The sequence below is a fragment of the Montipora foliosa genome, chromosome 9 (genome assembly GCF_036669935.1).
Source record: "Montipora foliosa isolate CH-2021 chromosome 9, ASM3666993v2, whole genome shotgun sequence".
Lineage (NCBI taxonomy): Eukaryota > Metazoa > Cnidaria > Anthozoa > Scleractinia > Acroporidae > Montipora > Montipora foliosa.
In genome coordinates this window covers 32,232,381-32,249,880 of record NC_090877.1, presented here as the reverse complement: position 1 = coordinate 32,249,880, position 17,500 = coordinate 32,232,381, and the positions used below count along the sequence as shown (strand labels likewise).

The 17,500-nt window shown below is 39.1% G+C and overlaps 1 protein-coding gene across 1 annotated transcript; it reads left to right on the top strand.

Moving 5' to 3' along the window:
* Positions 1 to 357: 357 nt before the first annotated feature.
* LOC137972151 (very long chain fatty acid elongase 4-like) lies at positions 358 to 13,170 on the top strand. Its single transcript, XM_068818989.1, has 10 exons — positions 358 to 482; positions 2,483 to 2,514; positions 3,411 to 3,497; positions 5,341 to 5,528; positions 5,619 to 5,705; positions 6,777 to 6,833; positions 6,935 to 7,040; positions 7,482 to 7,490; positions 7,604 to 7,731; positions 12,409 to 13,170. Exons 3-10 carry the CDS (start codon positions 3,443 to 3,445, stop codon positions 12,574 to 12,576), a joined length of 798 nt encoding a protein of 265 aa, XP_068675090.1. The 5' UTR covers positions 358 to 482; positions 2,483 to 2,514; positions 3,411 to 3,442; the 3' UTR covers positions 12,577 to 13,170.
* Positions 13,171 to 17,500: the final 4,330 nt, after the last annotated feature.

The following is a 17,500-nucleotide window of genomic DNA, read 5'->3' as shown; positions in this document are numbered from 1 at the left end:
GTAGTTGTTTTTAAGGTTTTGTCCACAACACACAGTGTTCACCTGGATAGCGTTTAGGCTCTGATCCCGAATTCCGTGGAATTTAAGTAAGAATTACGGTCAAAGGTTGCCTTTAAGTCACTCGCCCTAAGTCAGAGTTGTGTCGCTCGATGTTGTATTAAACCTTAAAGCAATTTTAATTGAGATTTTCAGAGCAGCCGATTGTTTCAGATCTTTCTTCAGCCGCCGAGAAAATTTTGGACCCAGAGAAGCGATTGATCGGAGGTGCATGCCCAGCCTGAGCTCGTGTCTATCGTATGGATGACAATGAAAATTCTTATTTTTGGGCTTTGTGTCGTATGACAGTGAAATAACCAATCACGTGGCAGCAATAATCTTTGCTTCAACAGCTCTGTCCTCCGTGCACTCTACCTTTGCCCGTAGAATTCGCTTGTAATCGTCTTGTTCTTCCGTAAAGCTTCGTTGCAGCTCTCAAGTAACTGGTGAGACAAAACTTTTAAGCATAGAAACTCATTCGATCAACTTTAACTGTTCCTATTTTCACCCCATTCGGAATCACAATTTATGACAAATGATCACCCTACTATTGCCATTTTTAGCTGTTTGCAAAATTATTAAGTCTTTGTTAGTATTTCTGTGATGCTATTGTTGAACATTTGATTGAAAGATTGTTTCAAGGGAGCACGAGTTCGTGTTTGAGCTGTGCAAAGTGCTATGTAGGTTGGTCATGTAACGCAATATTTAGTTGTTACAGAACACAAGCCGGTTGAAAAGGTTACTCAAGGTCATCCATCCCAGGTGGCCGCTTTTTCTATCCATTGCGCTGGGCGGGGAGGGAGGGAAAGTGCCAAAAAAAAAAACTCTTGCTGAGGCCATCAAAACATGTCTCTACGTGAAAGAAAAAGTGGGAACAAATTTAAATACAGCTTTTGACTAGTTACTGTTGAATGTTTTTCGTAGTACTTTTGTGCTCTATTGTGAAGTGTTTTGTTGAGGCTACTACAAGAATGAGTGTTTTTTTTCAAGGGAATAATTCACTTCGCAACAAGTTTTGAACAGCGCTGCTTGGTACTGTGATATGGTGGTCATTCTGGTACTGTCTTCCACTGCCCCTTCTGTTCAAACTGGCGTTCTTGTTGCATCACCCTTATGCCGCCTCCCGTTTATTTTTTCTTTTTATTTTTCTTTTCAAGTTTGGCTGCGTTATGTTGTTCGTTTCCTCTAGGTGTGAAATGTTTTTACACCCTAGAAGTATATAAAGGAACTGAACTGTGACTTGCATGTTAAATCAGTACTCCCTGCTATAATTGGCCATGAAATAGACTATAAAGGGGTAGGGGTTCAGAGAGGCCAGCAGCACATACTCAGGGAAAATTGACCCAAGTACCACCCCCTCCCCCTCCCCCCGGGCAGTACTCGAGTACGCAGTGCACGCGCTGTGATTGGTCAATTCTACCGACCTTATTTCGAGCTCAAGATGTGCCTTCGTTGACAGCCAGTTCAGATTAGTCTGTATGCATGAGTGGTGATCATGACGGTCACATTACAGAGAAAACATCTGCAAACTTTCAGTTATTCTCACCGTTGACCATCATTTTTGGGACATGAAACAAGTAAACGCGTAGTTCCTTCTCAAATAGACAAAATTCAATAACCATTGAGCGAGTGTGAAGTGGACAGACGGTTACCCGAAAGTGTTTCTTTCAATCTTTGGAGTTATGCCTAGTGTGTGACAGAAATGTGATCGACTGCGTGAGCTTGACACTTTGAACGCAAACGCACAGGAAAACTACTGGGATTCTTTTGCCCTCGGGCTGCAATAGACGATAAGTTGGCTCGGCTAAATGTTGTGTTCATTTCGGTCTTTCTTTTCAGCGATGGAAAGGTTCTTTAAGCAGCGAGAGTAGTACTAATTGTCTTCCTGAAATCATTTAAGCTATTCCACAGCATTGTATAAGTCGGACATTGTTCGGGAAATTCGGAGATAACGCGTGACGGAAAACTGCTCACCTCGTGAATTAAACCTCGTAGTTCGAAATCGCCTGTTTCGATCTTTGTTCGACCGCGGTAGTTTTTGAGTGAGCATATTTGAGGATTATGGACTGTAAATGCCTGTGCTAATGCGTCCTACAGCAACCAGTTTCAACCACAGGTGCAAGTAAGACATGTGAATTTCTTAATGTGAATATTGGGCAACGAAAACTGAATGTTTTGCTAATGCATAGTTAACTACAGGTGGTTCGATTTGTCACAAATAAAACACCTGTGCCTGCGCACTTTTCATTGGCTTGATCTTCTAAATAATTCTCTAATAATGTTTAACTGGCGTCTCGAAATGTTTTCGTCCCAGTGTGAAATATTGCAAACTACCGTATATCTAAGCCACCGATTTTTTCTGTTGTCGGGCAAGTTTTATTCCCACTTTATCACTCTCTCTGCTTTAAAGTTGATTCAAGCTGGCATTCTTACTTTTATTGTTCAGGTCAAGCAAATAACGTACGCTGGACCCTCAAGGTGAACATACATTTCCTTATTTGTACGTTGTTTTGAGTTCCTTATTATTGCAACTAAATTCCTCTCGTTTCATTTCTTTCCTTTTTGACTTATTCGATCAATTGCTTCGACAGTCACGCGGATAGTCGGTACTAGGTTGAGACACTACCCGTAATATTAAATTATACAAAATTATACACGGGTTAGGGTTAATATTTTGTCTGTTGTTAGATTCGGGAATTGTAATCAGTCTTTTAAAAACCATTTCTTTGACTCCAAATATCCTTCGGTTATTGTCTGAAGCAAAAATTTCGACCGCCGTTCACCTTCATATGTGCCCCGGCTGTTACGCAATATGTACATTAAGTGTCACGGAAATAGTAACAGAGAAGCTTTTCATAAGTGTTACAGAGTCAATAAATAGTGTAAACAAAACAGTGCAATTCTAGCATGCACCGTCCATCCCGATGTAAGAGAGATAATGGACGTAGTTTCTACAGAAACTGGTGAATAAAGTTGGTAAAAATCGCTTATTCGGCTCGAAAATCTGCTGGGACACCCTTACTCTGCTCGCATTCTGCGCGGTATCTGAAAAAAATTTCGCAAATACAGAAGGGAGCCTGGGCCTAACCCCTCAAAACTAATTCGGATATATTTATTATGCGAACGAAAATTCTAGTTCATTTTGCGTTAGGTCGAATAATTAAATCAAACACGAGGTATTTTCCATTTATTTTTTGTGTAGTTTTAAAATTTTTTCGCAACTGTTATGCATAATATTAGTGCCGCCGATTTCCCCTTATTCTGCTTGATTATTCTGCTGGAAATTCCGCCGGCAGAATTTATCCAAGCCTAGTCGCTGACGAAACGAAGACTGGTGCATTCATGTGTTGTTACTTGAAATACTTTTGTCACAGGTCCCTGAAACTGACTGAAAGAAAAAAGAATCATGACCACTGCGCAACGTATAGCAGATTACTACAAGTGGGCTATAGAGAACGGTGGTGAGTTATGTGTTTTAAATTCTATTGATACTTATGAATTTAAGAATCACTGGCCGTTTTTATACTAGAGGCGCATAATCTGTCCACACGAATTATGCGTCTCTCATCATGGTTATGCGTGTAGTGTAAAGACGGGATGAACCATGAAATACGCATAATGCGCCTGGGACGAACTTGGGCAAACATTTTTTCTGCAGCTGTTAAATCCGTCTAGTATAAAGACTGGCACAAGACGCATAACGCGTCTACACGAACTATCCACTTTAGTTCGTCTTCCAAGATGCGCTAAACTGGAAAGTTCGTCCAGACGCATAATGCGTCCCGTGCCCGTCTTTATACTAGACGAATTTAACAGACGCAGAAAAAACGGTTTGCCCAAGTTCGACCCAGACGAATTATGCGTCGCTAGTATAATGAAGGCCCCTTGGAGCCAACTCATTCATGTTTATACAATATGAGCAACAAACTTGATGACCCCCCTTAAAATTAACAATGTTGCTATAAGCTTGTGAGTGAGGCAACTGTGGAGAAACTTACAAAAAATCACTTATGTCCTACATGCAAAACTATTTCAGTCCCCTATCAGACATAATTTTAAGGTTGGCCATCTTCGGCATCCGTTTGTTGTTTGCGTGACGTACAGTTAAATTGTGGACTTGTTTCGATAGTGGAAGTAGAATAAGAAGTGTGTACTGACAAAGTAATTCGTGCATCACATTCATAGTGGTTACAACCAAAGGGTTAACAGACTGAGTTTCTTGGTATTCGAAAGAAAAAAAAAATGTCCGGGCTCGGCTTTGGCTTCGAGGGCATTTCGGCGAAGATTCCTAAAGTCCGCAGTCCACGGTCCACACCAAATGCCCACTCCACAAAAACTCATTTATTGCGCTTGCGCGCATGAATGAGTTAAAAAGGGCCATTGAATTTAACAAGTGTCCCGTTAACTTCATTAGCAAAAAGTCGAAATTTGACAGAAGAATGTGACAAACTAAACAAATCTTAGAGTGCGTTCGATTGACCGTACAGTAGGAATACATGGCATAAAAGTTAGGAATCCTTCGTTTTTACGGAGATTCACATTAAAATTGTCTGCTAAAATACTATTTTAAACATATCTTTATTATCCCCGTTGCTTCAAAACGCCAGACATACCGTTTTAGATCATTACTCTACGTATTCTTATTCCGGAATAGGGCCAATCGACCGCTCCCTTAATGTTACCCCTTACGGTTATCTATAATCATCGTCTTCATAATCAAACAACAATTACTAACCGAGTTCAAGGACTCAGGGCCGTACTCTAAATTACGGCCGGCGTTTTTGGGAAAAAAAACAAGGGTCCGTAATTTACAGTAAGGACCGAGCAAACGAGGTTAGTAAGATATTTATTGTATCTCTGTAGTAACCAGCCGCGCGGGAAAGGAAACTACAATAGTTGAAGTCAAGCGGAAGGTTCAACCGTCATAAAGATCTGAAAAACGATAAAATCTCTTGGTTTTTTTTTAAATAGTCGCTTGCGAGATTCAAGCAGTTTTACATGTTTATGCAACAGAAAAGATATGAAAACTTGCTAGAGAATGTTTTATCGAAATGTCAAATTTATCGAGCCGTACTGTAGAATACGACCCGCTAATTTAACCAATCACAGCGCGCGTACTATCTGAGAGATATAGAAGATAACGTATAATTTTTGCAAAGTATATTTTACGCAGATGTGCACCCAAGATAACTCTAAGAAGCTAACCTAATCGAGTGCCGATATCCAGTTTTCATCACTGTCATTTACTTCAACCTTTGTCTCACAGTTTACTCGTTGTTCCAAACTGTTCTGTTTTTATTTCAGATCCAAAGACGGCAGACTGGCCGCTCATTGCTACACCATGGCCCACCATCTCACTTGTGGCCATGTATCTTTTCATTGTCAAAGTTGGTCCTAAAATCATGGAAAAAAGAGAAGCTTATAATCTTAGAGAGTTGTTGATTGTCTACAATTTTGCACTTGTTGTTCTATCAGCTTGGATGTCATACGAAGTGAGTCTTTGGCATCGGTTTTTAATACCTCCACTGTTTCTGTTCGGTCTTTTGTCCTGGTTTTTGATTTCTTTCATCTCTTTTTCTCAGTTTGTCGCATCAATTCTGGATATTCCAAACTTCAATTTCTTTTGTCAAGCGGTACCCCAAGTCCGTGATGATCAAAGACTAAATAGAGTAGGTAACCATCTATAACAGTCATTGCATGCGCGTTGCTGTTTATAGCGGAGCTATTATAAAATTGGTTTTGTTTATGACTTCATCGTATCCGTCGCTGCTTTGACTGGAACCCGCCTATTTTTTGGCGGGAAGTTGAAAGGCCAGCCTACTGCATTTGGCACTGCGTTTTAGTAAAACAAGCAAAAAATTTTGAAGGCAACCAAGAACAAGCTAAGTATTTCGTATGAGGAAAACAACGAAGGAAGAGAAAGACAGAGAGAAAGAAAACCAGTAAGAAGGTGACTAGTAAGCGATGCTCAAAGTGAAAGAGCAACTGTGAGCGCGAGAAACAGGCGAAATATCAGTGACAAACAACGAAAGAAAGCAAGAAGGAGCCCGAGTAAAGAGACGACATTTATATTTTTACAATGACTGCAAAATTCTCGCTCGCTCATTGGCTAATTTTTATTGTTAATAAGCGGACAGACACATAAATGTATAATTTATGCGATGATGACGCGATCATTGTTCACTTCAGATTGAAGTTTCTCGCATTTTTGTCCCGCGTTCTTCTCGTGTTTTGACTTAATTTTAATCCCTCTGCCTTATTTTGTTATTGTAAAAAACAAATTGATGTCAGTTTTTCATGCTGCTTTCCTGTTATTGACAATGAATTTCGTCATAACATTGTCAAAGTAGTCTGCGGATCAACTCGGCTATCGCCTCGTGGATCCACAGCTACTTTGACAATGTTATTATGAAATTCATGATCAATAACAGGACAGACGCATGAAAAACTGACATCAATTTGTTAAACTGACGAGTAGCAGAAGAACGAGCAAGCATAAGCACAGAAAAATAGACTGAATAATGGTGACTAAGAACGGTGAAATGAGCACGGAAGCTGAAAGTAGACTAATTTATACTGATGAGCAGGTTGGACTGGACTGTAAGCAGACTAGTTATAAAAATATCTGAAAACAAAAACCTAAATAAATAATGATCGAGGCTCCGCTTTTAGGCTTACCTAAATACATATTATCGGTGAATATGAACAGGTTTCAAATAAGGATGCTCTTATGTTCACAGCTAGCCCGAGTTTGTTACGTTTACTGGCTGTCGAAGTTTGTGGAATATTTGGACACAGTGAGATTTATTATTATTTTTCCTTTTTTATTTATTTTTCGCTTTGAATTTTTATATTTTTTGTTACTGCAAATCTGACCGATTTTTTTGTTTTTTGGCAGTTTTTCTTCATTCTCCGCAAGAAAAACAATCAAGTAACATTTTTACACGTGTATCATCACACAAGCATGTGTATCTTGTGGTGGTTGGTTTGCAAATATATTCCAGGTTAGATTAGGATATTGTTTTTATTCGGGACAATGTTCCCTATCGAAGGGTCGGGGAGGGGGAGAAGGGGAGCAAAAGAACAAGTAAAAATTGATGACATTGAAAAGATCAAAGCACCCCATGGGTCGAATCATGAATGTAGATGAAATGTTATGGGGGCCTTGATATGACGAAGTGAATTGGAAGTAACCTCCAATAAATTTTAGGAAAGAAGGTACCAATGCAGACCCCGCTTACTGCTGGGACTTGTTTCTTGGGCTTCGCGCATTCATGGTCACGAGTTAAAAATACTAGAAACAAGATCGAAATTTTGTGTGTGAAAAACGTTGAACAAGGTTTCCTTGTGAGTAAGATCGTTTAACATAGAAGCATTTTTTTACGACTACACTTTGATTTTTCTTTTTACTGATATTTGTTTTGTTTCATTTTTTCTCTTTTCAGGAGGTGTCTGTAAGTATCTTATTTTCTAAGTAGCATGTTTTAACGTCCTTCTCATTCCGTCTTTACGCTTTTATTATTTGCTGTAATGATTCCTCTTTTTGTTTTGTTTTTTGTCTTTCCAGCTTTTTTCGGTGCAGCATGCAATAGCTTCGTGCACGTGGTGATGTATGCATATTATTGTCTGTCGGCTATTGGTCCTCAAATGCGTCCATACTTATGGTGGAAGCGTTACATCACCAAACTTCAACTGGTGAGAAATCTTGCCTTTGTTTTCATGTTACCAAGATGGCCAAACAACAGTACTAAACTAAAACTTTCCTTTGTCCAGTCAGACGCCTATTAATTAAAACTCCATTCTTGTCGTCTGCAAACTGTTCAATTCTTTCAGTGTTTCGTTCGAGTTCCAAGTTGCAGGGGTTAAGCAAAACGCAGCCATGCAAAGGCAGGGTATAATCTTCACCTAATAACACAGAGCTGAGTTTGGGTTTTGCGGGAGGGTCGATGAGGCATTTGCGATGATTTGACGAGAAAAGAAAGCAGAACCCTTGGTGTTATTTCCGGTGCTTGTCAACTGTTCCCGTAAGGTCTTTCCGCCATTAGAGATTGAGCTGAGTACAGTTCCTTGGCCTCCTCAAAGTTTGAAGTCCATACAGAGTGCAGTTTGCATTTTGTTCAGGAGAATCTCTGATTTTTATTTTTTTTTAATCCGTTGTTATAAACTACAGCAAACAATCAGCATCTTTTCCTGATTCTTAGTGCTGCAAAAACGTAGACACGAACTCACATTTTATTACCAGAACTTAAGTACTACTGTCGAAAATTGCATAAACACGTGATCAGGCAGTAGTTTCCATCACTATCCATATTTGACGAGGCGGGAGCGCTCAGTAGTCATGTAAAGTAAGAGGTATTTTCAAAAGCCGTCAAGAGTCTTTAATACGTGGTCAGACAAGCCAGATTTGACGAGTAGAGAGTGCTCTAAATCCTGCAAATCAAGAGCTTTTTCATGCAGAACTGAGCAATGTGTTAGGATGGTGGGATATTGGAAACGACAGACTCCCAATAACCAAGAGTGAATTTTAAACCAGTCCATGTTATAGCACAGCCCGGACCAAGAGGTCTGGTTCTAGAGAGATCACATGACAAAACTGAATGGTAAAAAGCCATTGATCGAACTTAGCCTGCAGAGCAGGCGTTTTTTGGCAGGCGGGCGCTTGTTCAAGGTCTAAAGTTCGTAATGGGCTGGCATTTTGAAAGCACGCAGCCCGTAAAGGATTGAGACGAGGGGCGGGGGAAGAGGCGGAGAGGCCTCTGTTAGTCTTGCTATCCAAAATGTCGGCCAACAGTTCTTACCACAACAAAAATGGCTAGATCGAACGCTGTCATTCAAGTTGGTGTTTCCAGTCTTCTTTGAAGATAAAAATACTGTATGGTTGCATTAGAACAGGTTTTTATATTATCAAAAATTTTGACGATAATTTTTTGAAAAGTGTTCCAAATTTTCAAACGGGTCGCAAAAAAAAAATATCATCTCCCAAAACGCCAGTGATTGACGCATACATCAATCACGTAAACCAAACCGCCTCATCATGAAGGAGAGCTCATTTTTCCCTTTTCACTCGACAATGGAAAGATTACAACATTGCTCTGCTCTGCGATCGCCAAAATAGACGAACCAGGGGAACTCGATCTTGACACCTGGCTCAGCGTACATCGCTCCGAATTCTCAGAGTAGGATCCCTAGACGTATGCTGGATATCGGATATCATAACTGCCGCTCCCATTGTGAAAACTGCAGAAAGAACGTGGAAAAACTTCATTTTGCCCTGCCACAATGATTACGCGTTTGAAATTGCAATGATCTATTTCCTACCGAAATTTAAGATTTAAGGCCTACTGTACACGAATAGGTTGAATGACACCTTGATGCTTAAACAAACAAAATTGTTTCCGTTGCCAAAAATCACTTCGGCTTCTTTGAAGAGTGGCGGAATTTTGGCAATCCGCAAAAAAATTGGAGAGTTTTTTGAACGTGGGTTCGCACTTATTTCTCATCTTGTAGTGACAGATTAATAACTTGTATAAACAAAATTCACTCTTGAGCGAGCTAGGCCTTACTCACAAGATTCTTCAACCATTAACTAATTTCCAACGATGCTGTGTATAATGTTATATGATTCAGAAAAAGAAGGAAAGAAAGAACCGAGAAAAATGAAAATAGTACAATTGGATAAAACATCTTGATTATTTTAAGAAGTGTTTTCAAACCACGGCATACTTTCGACCAATGCTCCTTTGAAACGAACCAATTCCTTTCCCCTTATGCTCCTGACGGAACAATCAATGTTGAGGCAGACAACAGACACCAGGAAGGCCTGTAGGTACATGTTTCTCTTCACCATTAACTTAATTGAACACTTTTGCTTGCAAATCTCAGCGGATTAGTCGTGATTTAAGTAAAATCATGGAAAATATGTAAGTGTATATAAAAATACAACTAAATATTAGTGTAGTATACATGTAACCCAAGGCAAAAAACATCATTTGTGCGTCTTAACCGCCATGGAAAAGAAATTGGTTGTTAACATGTCAACGAGTTAATGGCCAATCCCAATTCTATTTGTCGCGTTGAACTTACCAGTTTTGTTAAAATCGTGCTTGGAACAGAATTGAACTCTTACAGATATTGAAGTGAATTAAGTTATATTATTCTTGGCAAAATGAGTAGGAAAATTAGTTTATCAGCAACAAAATTCTGCCATTTTCATACCAAGTGCAAAAAGCAATAAAATTGAATTCACATCTTTGCATGCGGAACTCACGTGGAAAGAGATGCAAATAAAAGGAAAATTTCTGTGAACAGAATGAGTATAAAATTACAGTAGGGCTTGGCACAAATCATCTGAGTTGGGGCCGATACTGAATCAAAAGCCCTATATGGTTCGTATTGACTGTGGGTAAGCCTTTTTCTCTCCTCGGGGCTGATAAGACTAAACGATCACATAGGCAATGGAACTTCACTATTTCCGAATCCTTTCTTGGCTACTTGGCTGTCCGACTGAATGCCAGTAAGGCCCTTTTTAAAGATGTGGGACGTAGTAACAGCACTAGAATGTTGTCAAACATAACAGTTTCGTCACAAGCAAATTGTAACCGATTTTTTCTTTCTTTCTTTTTTTGTACAGACTCAGTTTGTGATTGTTGTGATATACTTGTCCAATGCCTTTCGACGTAATTGCATTGGTTTTTGGGGGAACGTTCAGCTCTTGTTACATTTGTCTTTTGTCGCCACAATGGTTATACTTTTTGGCAACTTCTACATCCAATCATACCTCGACGCAAATAAGGCCAACAGAAGAAACAAACAAAAGAAACACGACTAGATAATGCATATGTTAGCCCAAGTTGTGACCTGAATTCAATCTATTCCAATAAAACGAAATGACATCCAATCTCGTCCACACCAGAGACCGCGATTTTGTCGGTCAGCACCGAAACTGTTCTCCGAAATAAGCGCAGGCGTAGTGGGGACCAATTTTTGTAATGGCTAGCAACTACTAAATTTCCCGTTGAGATCGCTAGCGGACTGAGCTGACCGAAAAAGTCGCGGATTCATCAAATGATGCTGTATTAAATAAAGATTAAAAATAGGAGTCAGAAGATAGACGGACGTGCAATTTTAACTTGTTCTTAGAAAATATATGCTGTCTTTTATGGTGAATGAGTTTATTGCACTCACGTTAAGGAGGTTTTACGTTTGTTTGGATCATTGTAGTTATCTAGACCTTATGTATTGTAACGTAGTGAGAGGTTGTTCTTTAGTAAAACTGCGTCCCTGTAACTGTGAACTGTAATTTAGATTACATTTATGTCGCATGGTCATTCTGTGATTTAATTACCTTAACTGTAAAAATAAAATTTTGTCTGTCTGTTCAAGCGCATGCTTGTATCTTTTGCCATCTCTCAAGTTACATCTTGAGCTATTAACTACATCCTCTCATTTTCATTTATTGAGTTGTTAAAACGCTCATTCCTATTCGATGCTCTTTTATTTTGAAACAAAAGACGGAGCTGTTTCGCCAGACAATACATCCCCTGTTGGCTTGGTGTAAACAAATGAGGTCAACGATATGTCGTCTGTAAATAAATACTTCAGACTCTCCTTCTGCTCTGGTAATGTGATTACTTTGTTGTAATAAGATCCACTCAGTTGTAGTCCAGGTTTTCCTCACCCAGACAAAAGGTCTCCCAGTCAACAAAATTACTTCGTTACCCGTTTCTTTTTCCCGTTCTTCACCTGTCGAATCAATTGTCACATCCCAAGACAAGATCTCTCTGTGCAAGTCTCTCTTTTTCCTCCAATTTTATCCTCTTCATTTCCCCTCTTTTTAGTGATTACGTCAGCACATATTCTCTTGTACACGTGTACTTTAGAGTAACACGTGAGCTTGATTTACATAACCGGCTCTGCCAGTGCAGATCGCATTTATGTTATCAAGTCAGTCATTCATTGACGCAATCGATCCTCACTCAATGCCACTCTATCTTTTCGTTGTTGGTTTGATTTGTCAAATTGTTTGTCTTTCCTCAAAAAAAATTCGTGATATATAGAATGTTAAGGTTGATCTTAAGATGTCGAATTCCATGTTCTGGTTTCTTGTTCGTCAACGATTTGATCATTGCGTAATAAATTTATTCTGCCTGTGATGTCTTCGACTATAACAGATACCACATCTCATGTCATCGAGTAAATCCCACCCCATCAACAACAAACTGACATATGGTCAATAAATGGTAACGTTCATTGTAGTCAAAGTATAACGTTTCAGGTTCTAAAATTAGAAAGTAAAATTGCAATTAATCACGCGCTCAGCTCGCTTGACTGCGTCTAATCACTAATTGTAGCCTCTTTTCTTTTTCATTTTAGATCCAGTTCTTGATTGTTGCTGCCCACGCATCCAACGCTATTCAAAGTAACTGTGGATTTCCAAATGGTTTATTGTGGCTCCAGTCTGGATACATGTGCTCTCTGTTTGCTTTTTTTATCAACTTTTACACCAAAACTTATGCAGTAGTCAAGAACAAAGTTCAGTAATTCAGTTAGCGGCCCGTGGTCTTCTTTCGTGCAGAGAAACTTTGTTTGGTCTTGATTATGTTTCATCTTATTTCGATCCAAGGTGAAGAGGTTAAACTGGTTAGAATCCTTTTCACAAAACAAGAAAAAGAATTCAGAGTCAGAAATTCTGAGGAACATACAATAATATATTACTTTCTCTTCCTTTTTTAAACTTGATCCTGTTAATTAGTTTTCTACTTTTTCACCAGTCTCCAAAGAGTTTTATGCATTTTTAAGAAAGATATAGCTTTATTGAAGCTTAAGAGCGTAATTAGATCTTATTAACCAAAGCGGGAGGTCTTTACAGAAGGTCGCCGGTAGACGTTCCATCTATACCAAGGACCAAACTGAGGTCAAATTCTTACTTAACAAGATGTTTATTATATGGCCAAAAATAAATCTAAAGGACAAAAAACCTTTCAATTGCGACCTCATCTTTGCCCGTAGCTTCCCCAGTCGGCTGGACTGGAATTCGCAAACGTTTACTCATTCTCTTTACCTGCTTCCTCGTTACTGCGATTCTGCCTTTTAATATAATTACATTACAAAAAAATGCCTTGTTCCTGTTAGAAAGGCCTAGTTTTTAATAGCGACGCAAGCATAAGCATAAGAAGCATACGCTAACACAGTAGCTTGTTATTCATTAGAGCCTTTTGTTAGAACCAATAGACACTGATTAACAACATGTTAGGGACTGGTCAAAAGGTATGGGGGGGGGAGGGGGGGACGGTGGGCCGGAGCAATTGGAAATGCGGCAGATAAAAAACACATTACCCACCCCTTACTTTTGGCACAAAACTATTTGACCCACCCTAAATGAAGGCTGAAACTTACATGACCCACCCCCTGATAAAAGTTTTTTTTTGTTATATAATCAGTTATACCGCATTTGTTTATGAAGTTGTGGTGGTGTTCATTTATGGTTAGGTTTGTTTCTTAACCAGATACAAAAGCATGTAAAACTAACGAGAATATTATTTAACTAATTCAGCTTTTGTAAGCCATGTTTAATTAGTGACTTGTTATTATTTAAAGTTTCTCATCCTAGTGCCATCAAATTATGTGTTGGGAAGTTTTCTCAATGGCACATTGCTGTCACCATCACTCGAACTGTTTATAGAGGCAAGTTTTGCAAAAGGGATATCTTCTTCATCTGAGCTTCATCTGAGATTTCTTTTTTTTTTTATCATTTTAATTTCGGTTTAACAGTTGTATTTTACGAACAAAGATAAAATTGGACGTCGTTAAAGCTGCCATGCTTTGAATTTATTGTTAGCTATTTCAACAGAATCAAGCCCTCGATCATAAAAATATATATATATTTAACAATGTGCCTATTCCTGTTTAAAATAGGATGACCCACCCCCCAATGGGTCGCTGACAATCGAACGACCCACCCTTGATAAGGGCTCAAAATCTGATGACCCACCCCCTTTCTGCTCTGGCCCACCTTCCCCTATACTTTCTGACCAGTCCCTTAATGCACTTGCGTGTGTGGCTCGTGCTTATGCTTTATGTAATGTATTCTGAAAATATGCTCTTGAGACAACAACTTTTTATTAATTTTATTCTTTACGTACAAAGTACTTTATTTAATTTTTACCGCTTGTACTTAGTGTAGTTCTATCATAACTAGACCCTCCGTGAGGGTACACTGGGTTGCCTGTGGTACGTGGAGCGTTCCAGGCAATTTTTTTCGAGTTGGGGGTCATTAAGACCATTTAAGGGGTCACCCAGAAGTCATACCAGCAGAGGCCCTTTGGCTCACAGGTCCTCACACGTTCGTACGACGAAACAGATCCTTTTCTGAGGTTAAAAACCCGGCTACCGGCCTATTAATTAATCATATGTAAGAAAGAAGAAATTCCTGTCCTCTTTAGAAAAAATAGACACGCATTGCTTCCGTGTGGTAGTGAAGTAACACAGCGATTTGTCCCATAATGTCAACTGAGCTGTGTGTTGTCTTCCAGGAGATTCAAGTTGTCCTTGCGTAATATGTAGCTTCAACAGTGCTCGATATTGTTTTGGTATTGTCTATCATTGCAGTGCCATGGTAGAAGTCTTGGGTAAATAGCCTGAGAAGACATGTGGTTACTTTCAAAGTACTGAACCCAGAAAGATTGAAGAAAATAAATGGGAAGTGAGAAACATTGGCTTCTGGGCGGACATGTTGATAATTTTCAAGCTCCCTCACAACTTCTTTTCACCACAAGTTCAAGCGTGCCCTCTGAGCATCTGACAGCTTTGTAATACTAAAGTTTACTACACTTAACCGCTTTCCGGTGGGGTTAGTATCTGGATGGGTGACCTAAAACATAGACCCCTTAGTAAAACAGAAGTATTGGACCGAAAATGCTATTAACGCTAACAAATGCGAACTCAGCAAGGTACAGATTTTGTTAGCTTGCTTTATGCAAAAACAAATATTGATGCAAAAGTAAATAAATATTGATACACAATTTTTAGAAAGAGCAGAAGGAAGTTTCCAGGACGGTCGCTCGAGAATAACATTTTTACAACATGAAAACAACATTAAAATCGCAAAATCGAAAGTGACATGACCGGAATTCAGCGGGCGCCGTGGTTACCGCGGCATGTTTACTCGCCAAACAGTGAAGCATCTGTAACAAATGATGGCAAGATACCGGGTTTTTGTAAGTTTCTTTTTCTGTCAAGTGTTATAAACTTTGAAATAAAATGAGCGAAGTCAAAACAAAGATCACAATTACCAAACTCTTGAGGTTAACCATTTGTCAAAGTCAAAATTTACTCTCCAAGACGCGTACGACGTTATTTATCACCACCAGGTAATTCCATCATTTTGGAAATAGCAGCTACTTTATTATTCATCGGCGTCACAATGTTTCACTGATTTTTGGGCTCATTTTGTTGAAACTCAAGCACGCTTCCAACAGACCTGTTTATTTTCGTGAATCCTTCCTGCTTACAGAACAATACCAAAAAAATCCTCGCGTATCACATTTCAACCCAGGTTAAATTTGTTAAGCTCGAAAATTACACAACATAAAGTTCACAAAGGCTGGAAATCTCTCAGCAAAATCCTTTTCCAGCGAAAAATTAATTGAAACAAACAACATTTTACTATTAGAGGCAAAAAAACCTTCCTATTTCAATTGCGTGCGTGCAAACAAGAGATGCAATTAAATAAATTTTTAACAGTTCACATCAAACCCTTTCGACTCGGACCTTGACCGTAAATAATGAAGCACAAAAGAGACAACAACTTTCATTCAAATAATTCTTCACTGTCACATTTCCAAATTTTTTACACCTTTGCGGAGTTAAGTACAAATACCGGTAAATGTAAATTGCCAGACAACTAAGATGCGACTTGAGTAAACACTGTGATGCATTTAAGGCGACCATTACTCGTACGCGTCGCTTAAAATCCACATATTTATTTTTCAACGCTGTCTTGTTCATCCAATTGACGATCCATTCTTGGGCTCCATGAGGGTATATTTTGCTTAAAGATCCACTAAAACACCATTCACGTTATAATGACTTTCGACGCCACTGAATTAGTGAAATTTCCAATTGTTACCGGAAGACTGTGCAGAGTTGAGAACACATAAATACAAATAGCGATACAACTGAGATAACAGATCCACTTCTCTGTCTTTGTTGAACCCATACTGAGTTACCAGAGAATTGTCCATTTGGTTTCAGTGTTGTACATAACAGCACACAAGGCAAAATATTAGAAATACAGCTCGCTTTGATTTCGGCTCGACGGGCAAAAGATTGTTGTCGAAGTCCATTACTCGTCGCTTTTAAGATTCCAGATCATCATCGCCTGTCTTGTTCATCCAATTGACGTTCCCTTCTTGAGCTCCACGAGAGCATATTTTGTTGACTAAAACGCCATTCGCGTTGCAATGACTTTTGACGCCAGTGCTGGTTAACGAGAAACTCACGAGGCAGAATGTATATTTATATTTAATTAGTTAGCACAATAGAAAGCCGCTAACCTCATTTTAACACGAAATGCTTTACTATTGCCATAAAAACTATCCAGTTAAGCTCGCATACTATAAAACAAACATTATGAATTCATAAAGGCGACCTTTTCCAGCGAACAATTTTTGAACCAAACAACATATTTGCTATTAGAGGCAAAAACATCTTCCTATTTCATTACGTGCGTGAAGAGAAAAAACTCAATCGTGTCAAATATGCGCAATATTACAACAAAAAAATTTCAAGATAAAACCTTTTCCTTGAATAATGAAGCACAAAATAGACGACAAGCTTTCTTTCAAATAATTCTTGGCTGTCACATTTCCAATTATTTTTTTACTGAATACTGTGCAGAGTTGATCACATATCCACTTAAGGTGTTCCATTCGTTCTCTGTCTTTGTTGAACCCCATAAGTTACCAGAGAATTTTCCATTTGGTTTCAGTGTTCTACATAACAGCACACTTGGTAAAATATTAGAAATACAGCTCACTTTGATTTCTGCTCGACGGGCGATAGATTGTTGTTGAAGTCCATTACTCGTCGCTTTTAAGATTCCAGGTGTTTGTATTTCACCGCCTGCCTAGTTTATCCAACTGACTTTCCATTATTGGCTCCATAAGGGTATTTCTGTTTAAGGATCCACTAAAACGCCATTCGCGTTACATGACTTTCGACGCCATTGCAGGCTAAGTAATGATTCTACTGTGTCCACCAGAGACATCTACGCCTTTCCACTACCCTCTCGATCCTAAGAAAATACGCGCAGAAGGTTCTATGCACAAAGACACCACTTACCAGGGAAGTGACAGGCAAGACGTTTCCCGACACGGAAAATAAAACGGAGAAATCTACCCATTTTCCGACTAGGATTGCCATACGGCAGCCCAGTAAAAAAAAAATCTACGCAGATTCCGACTGG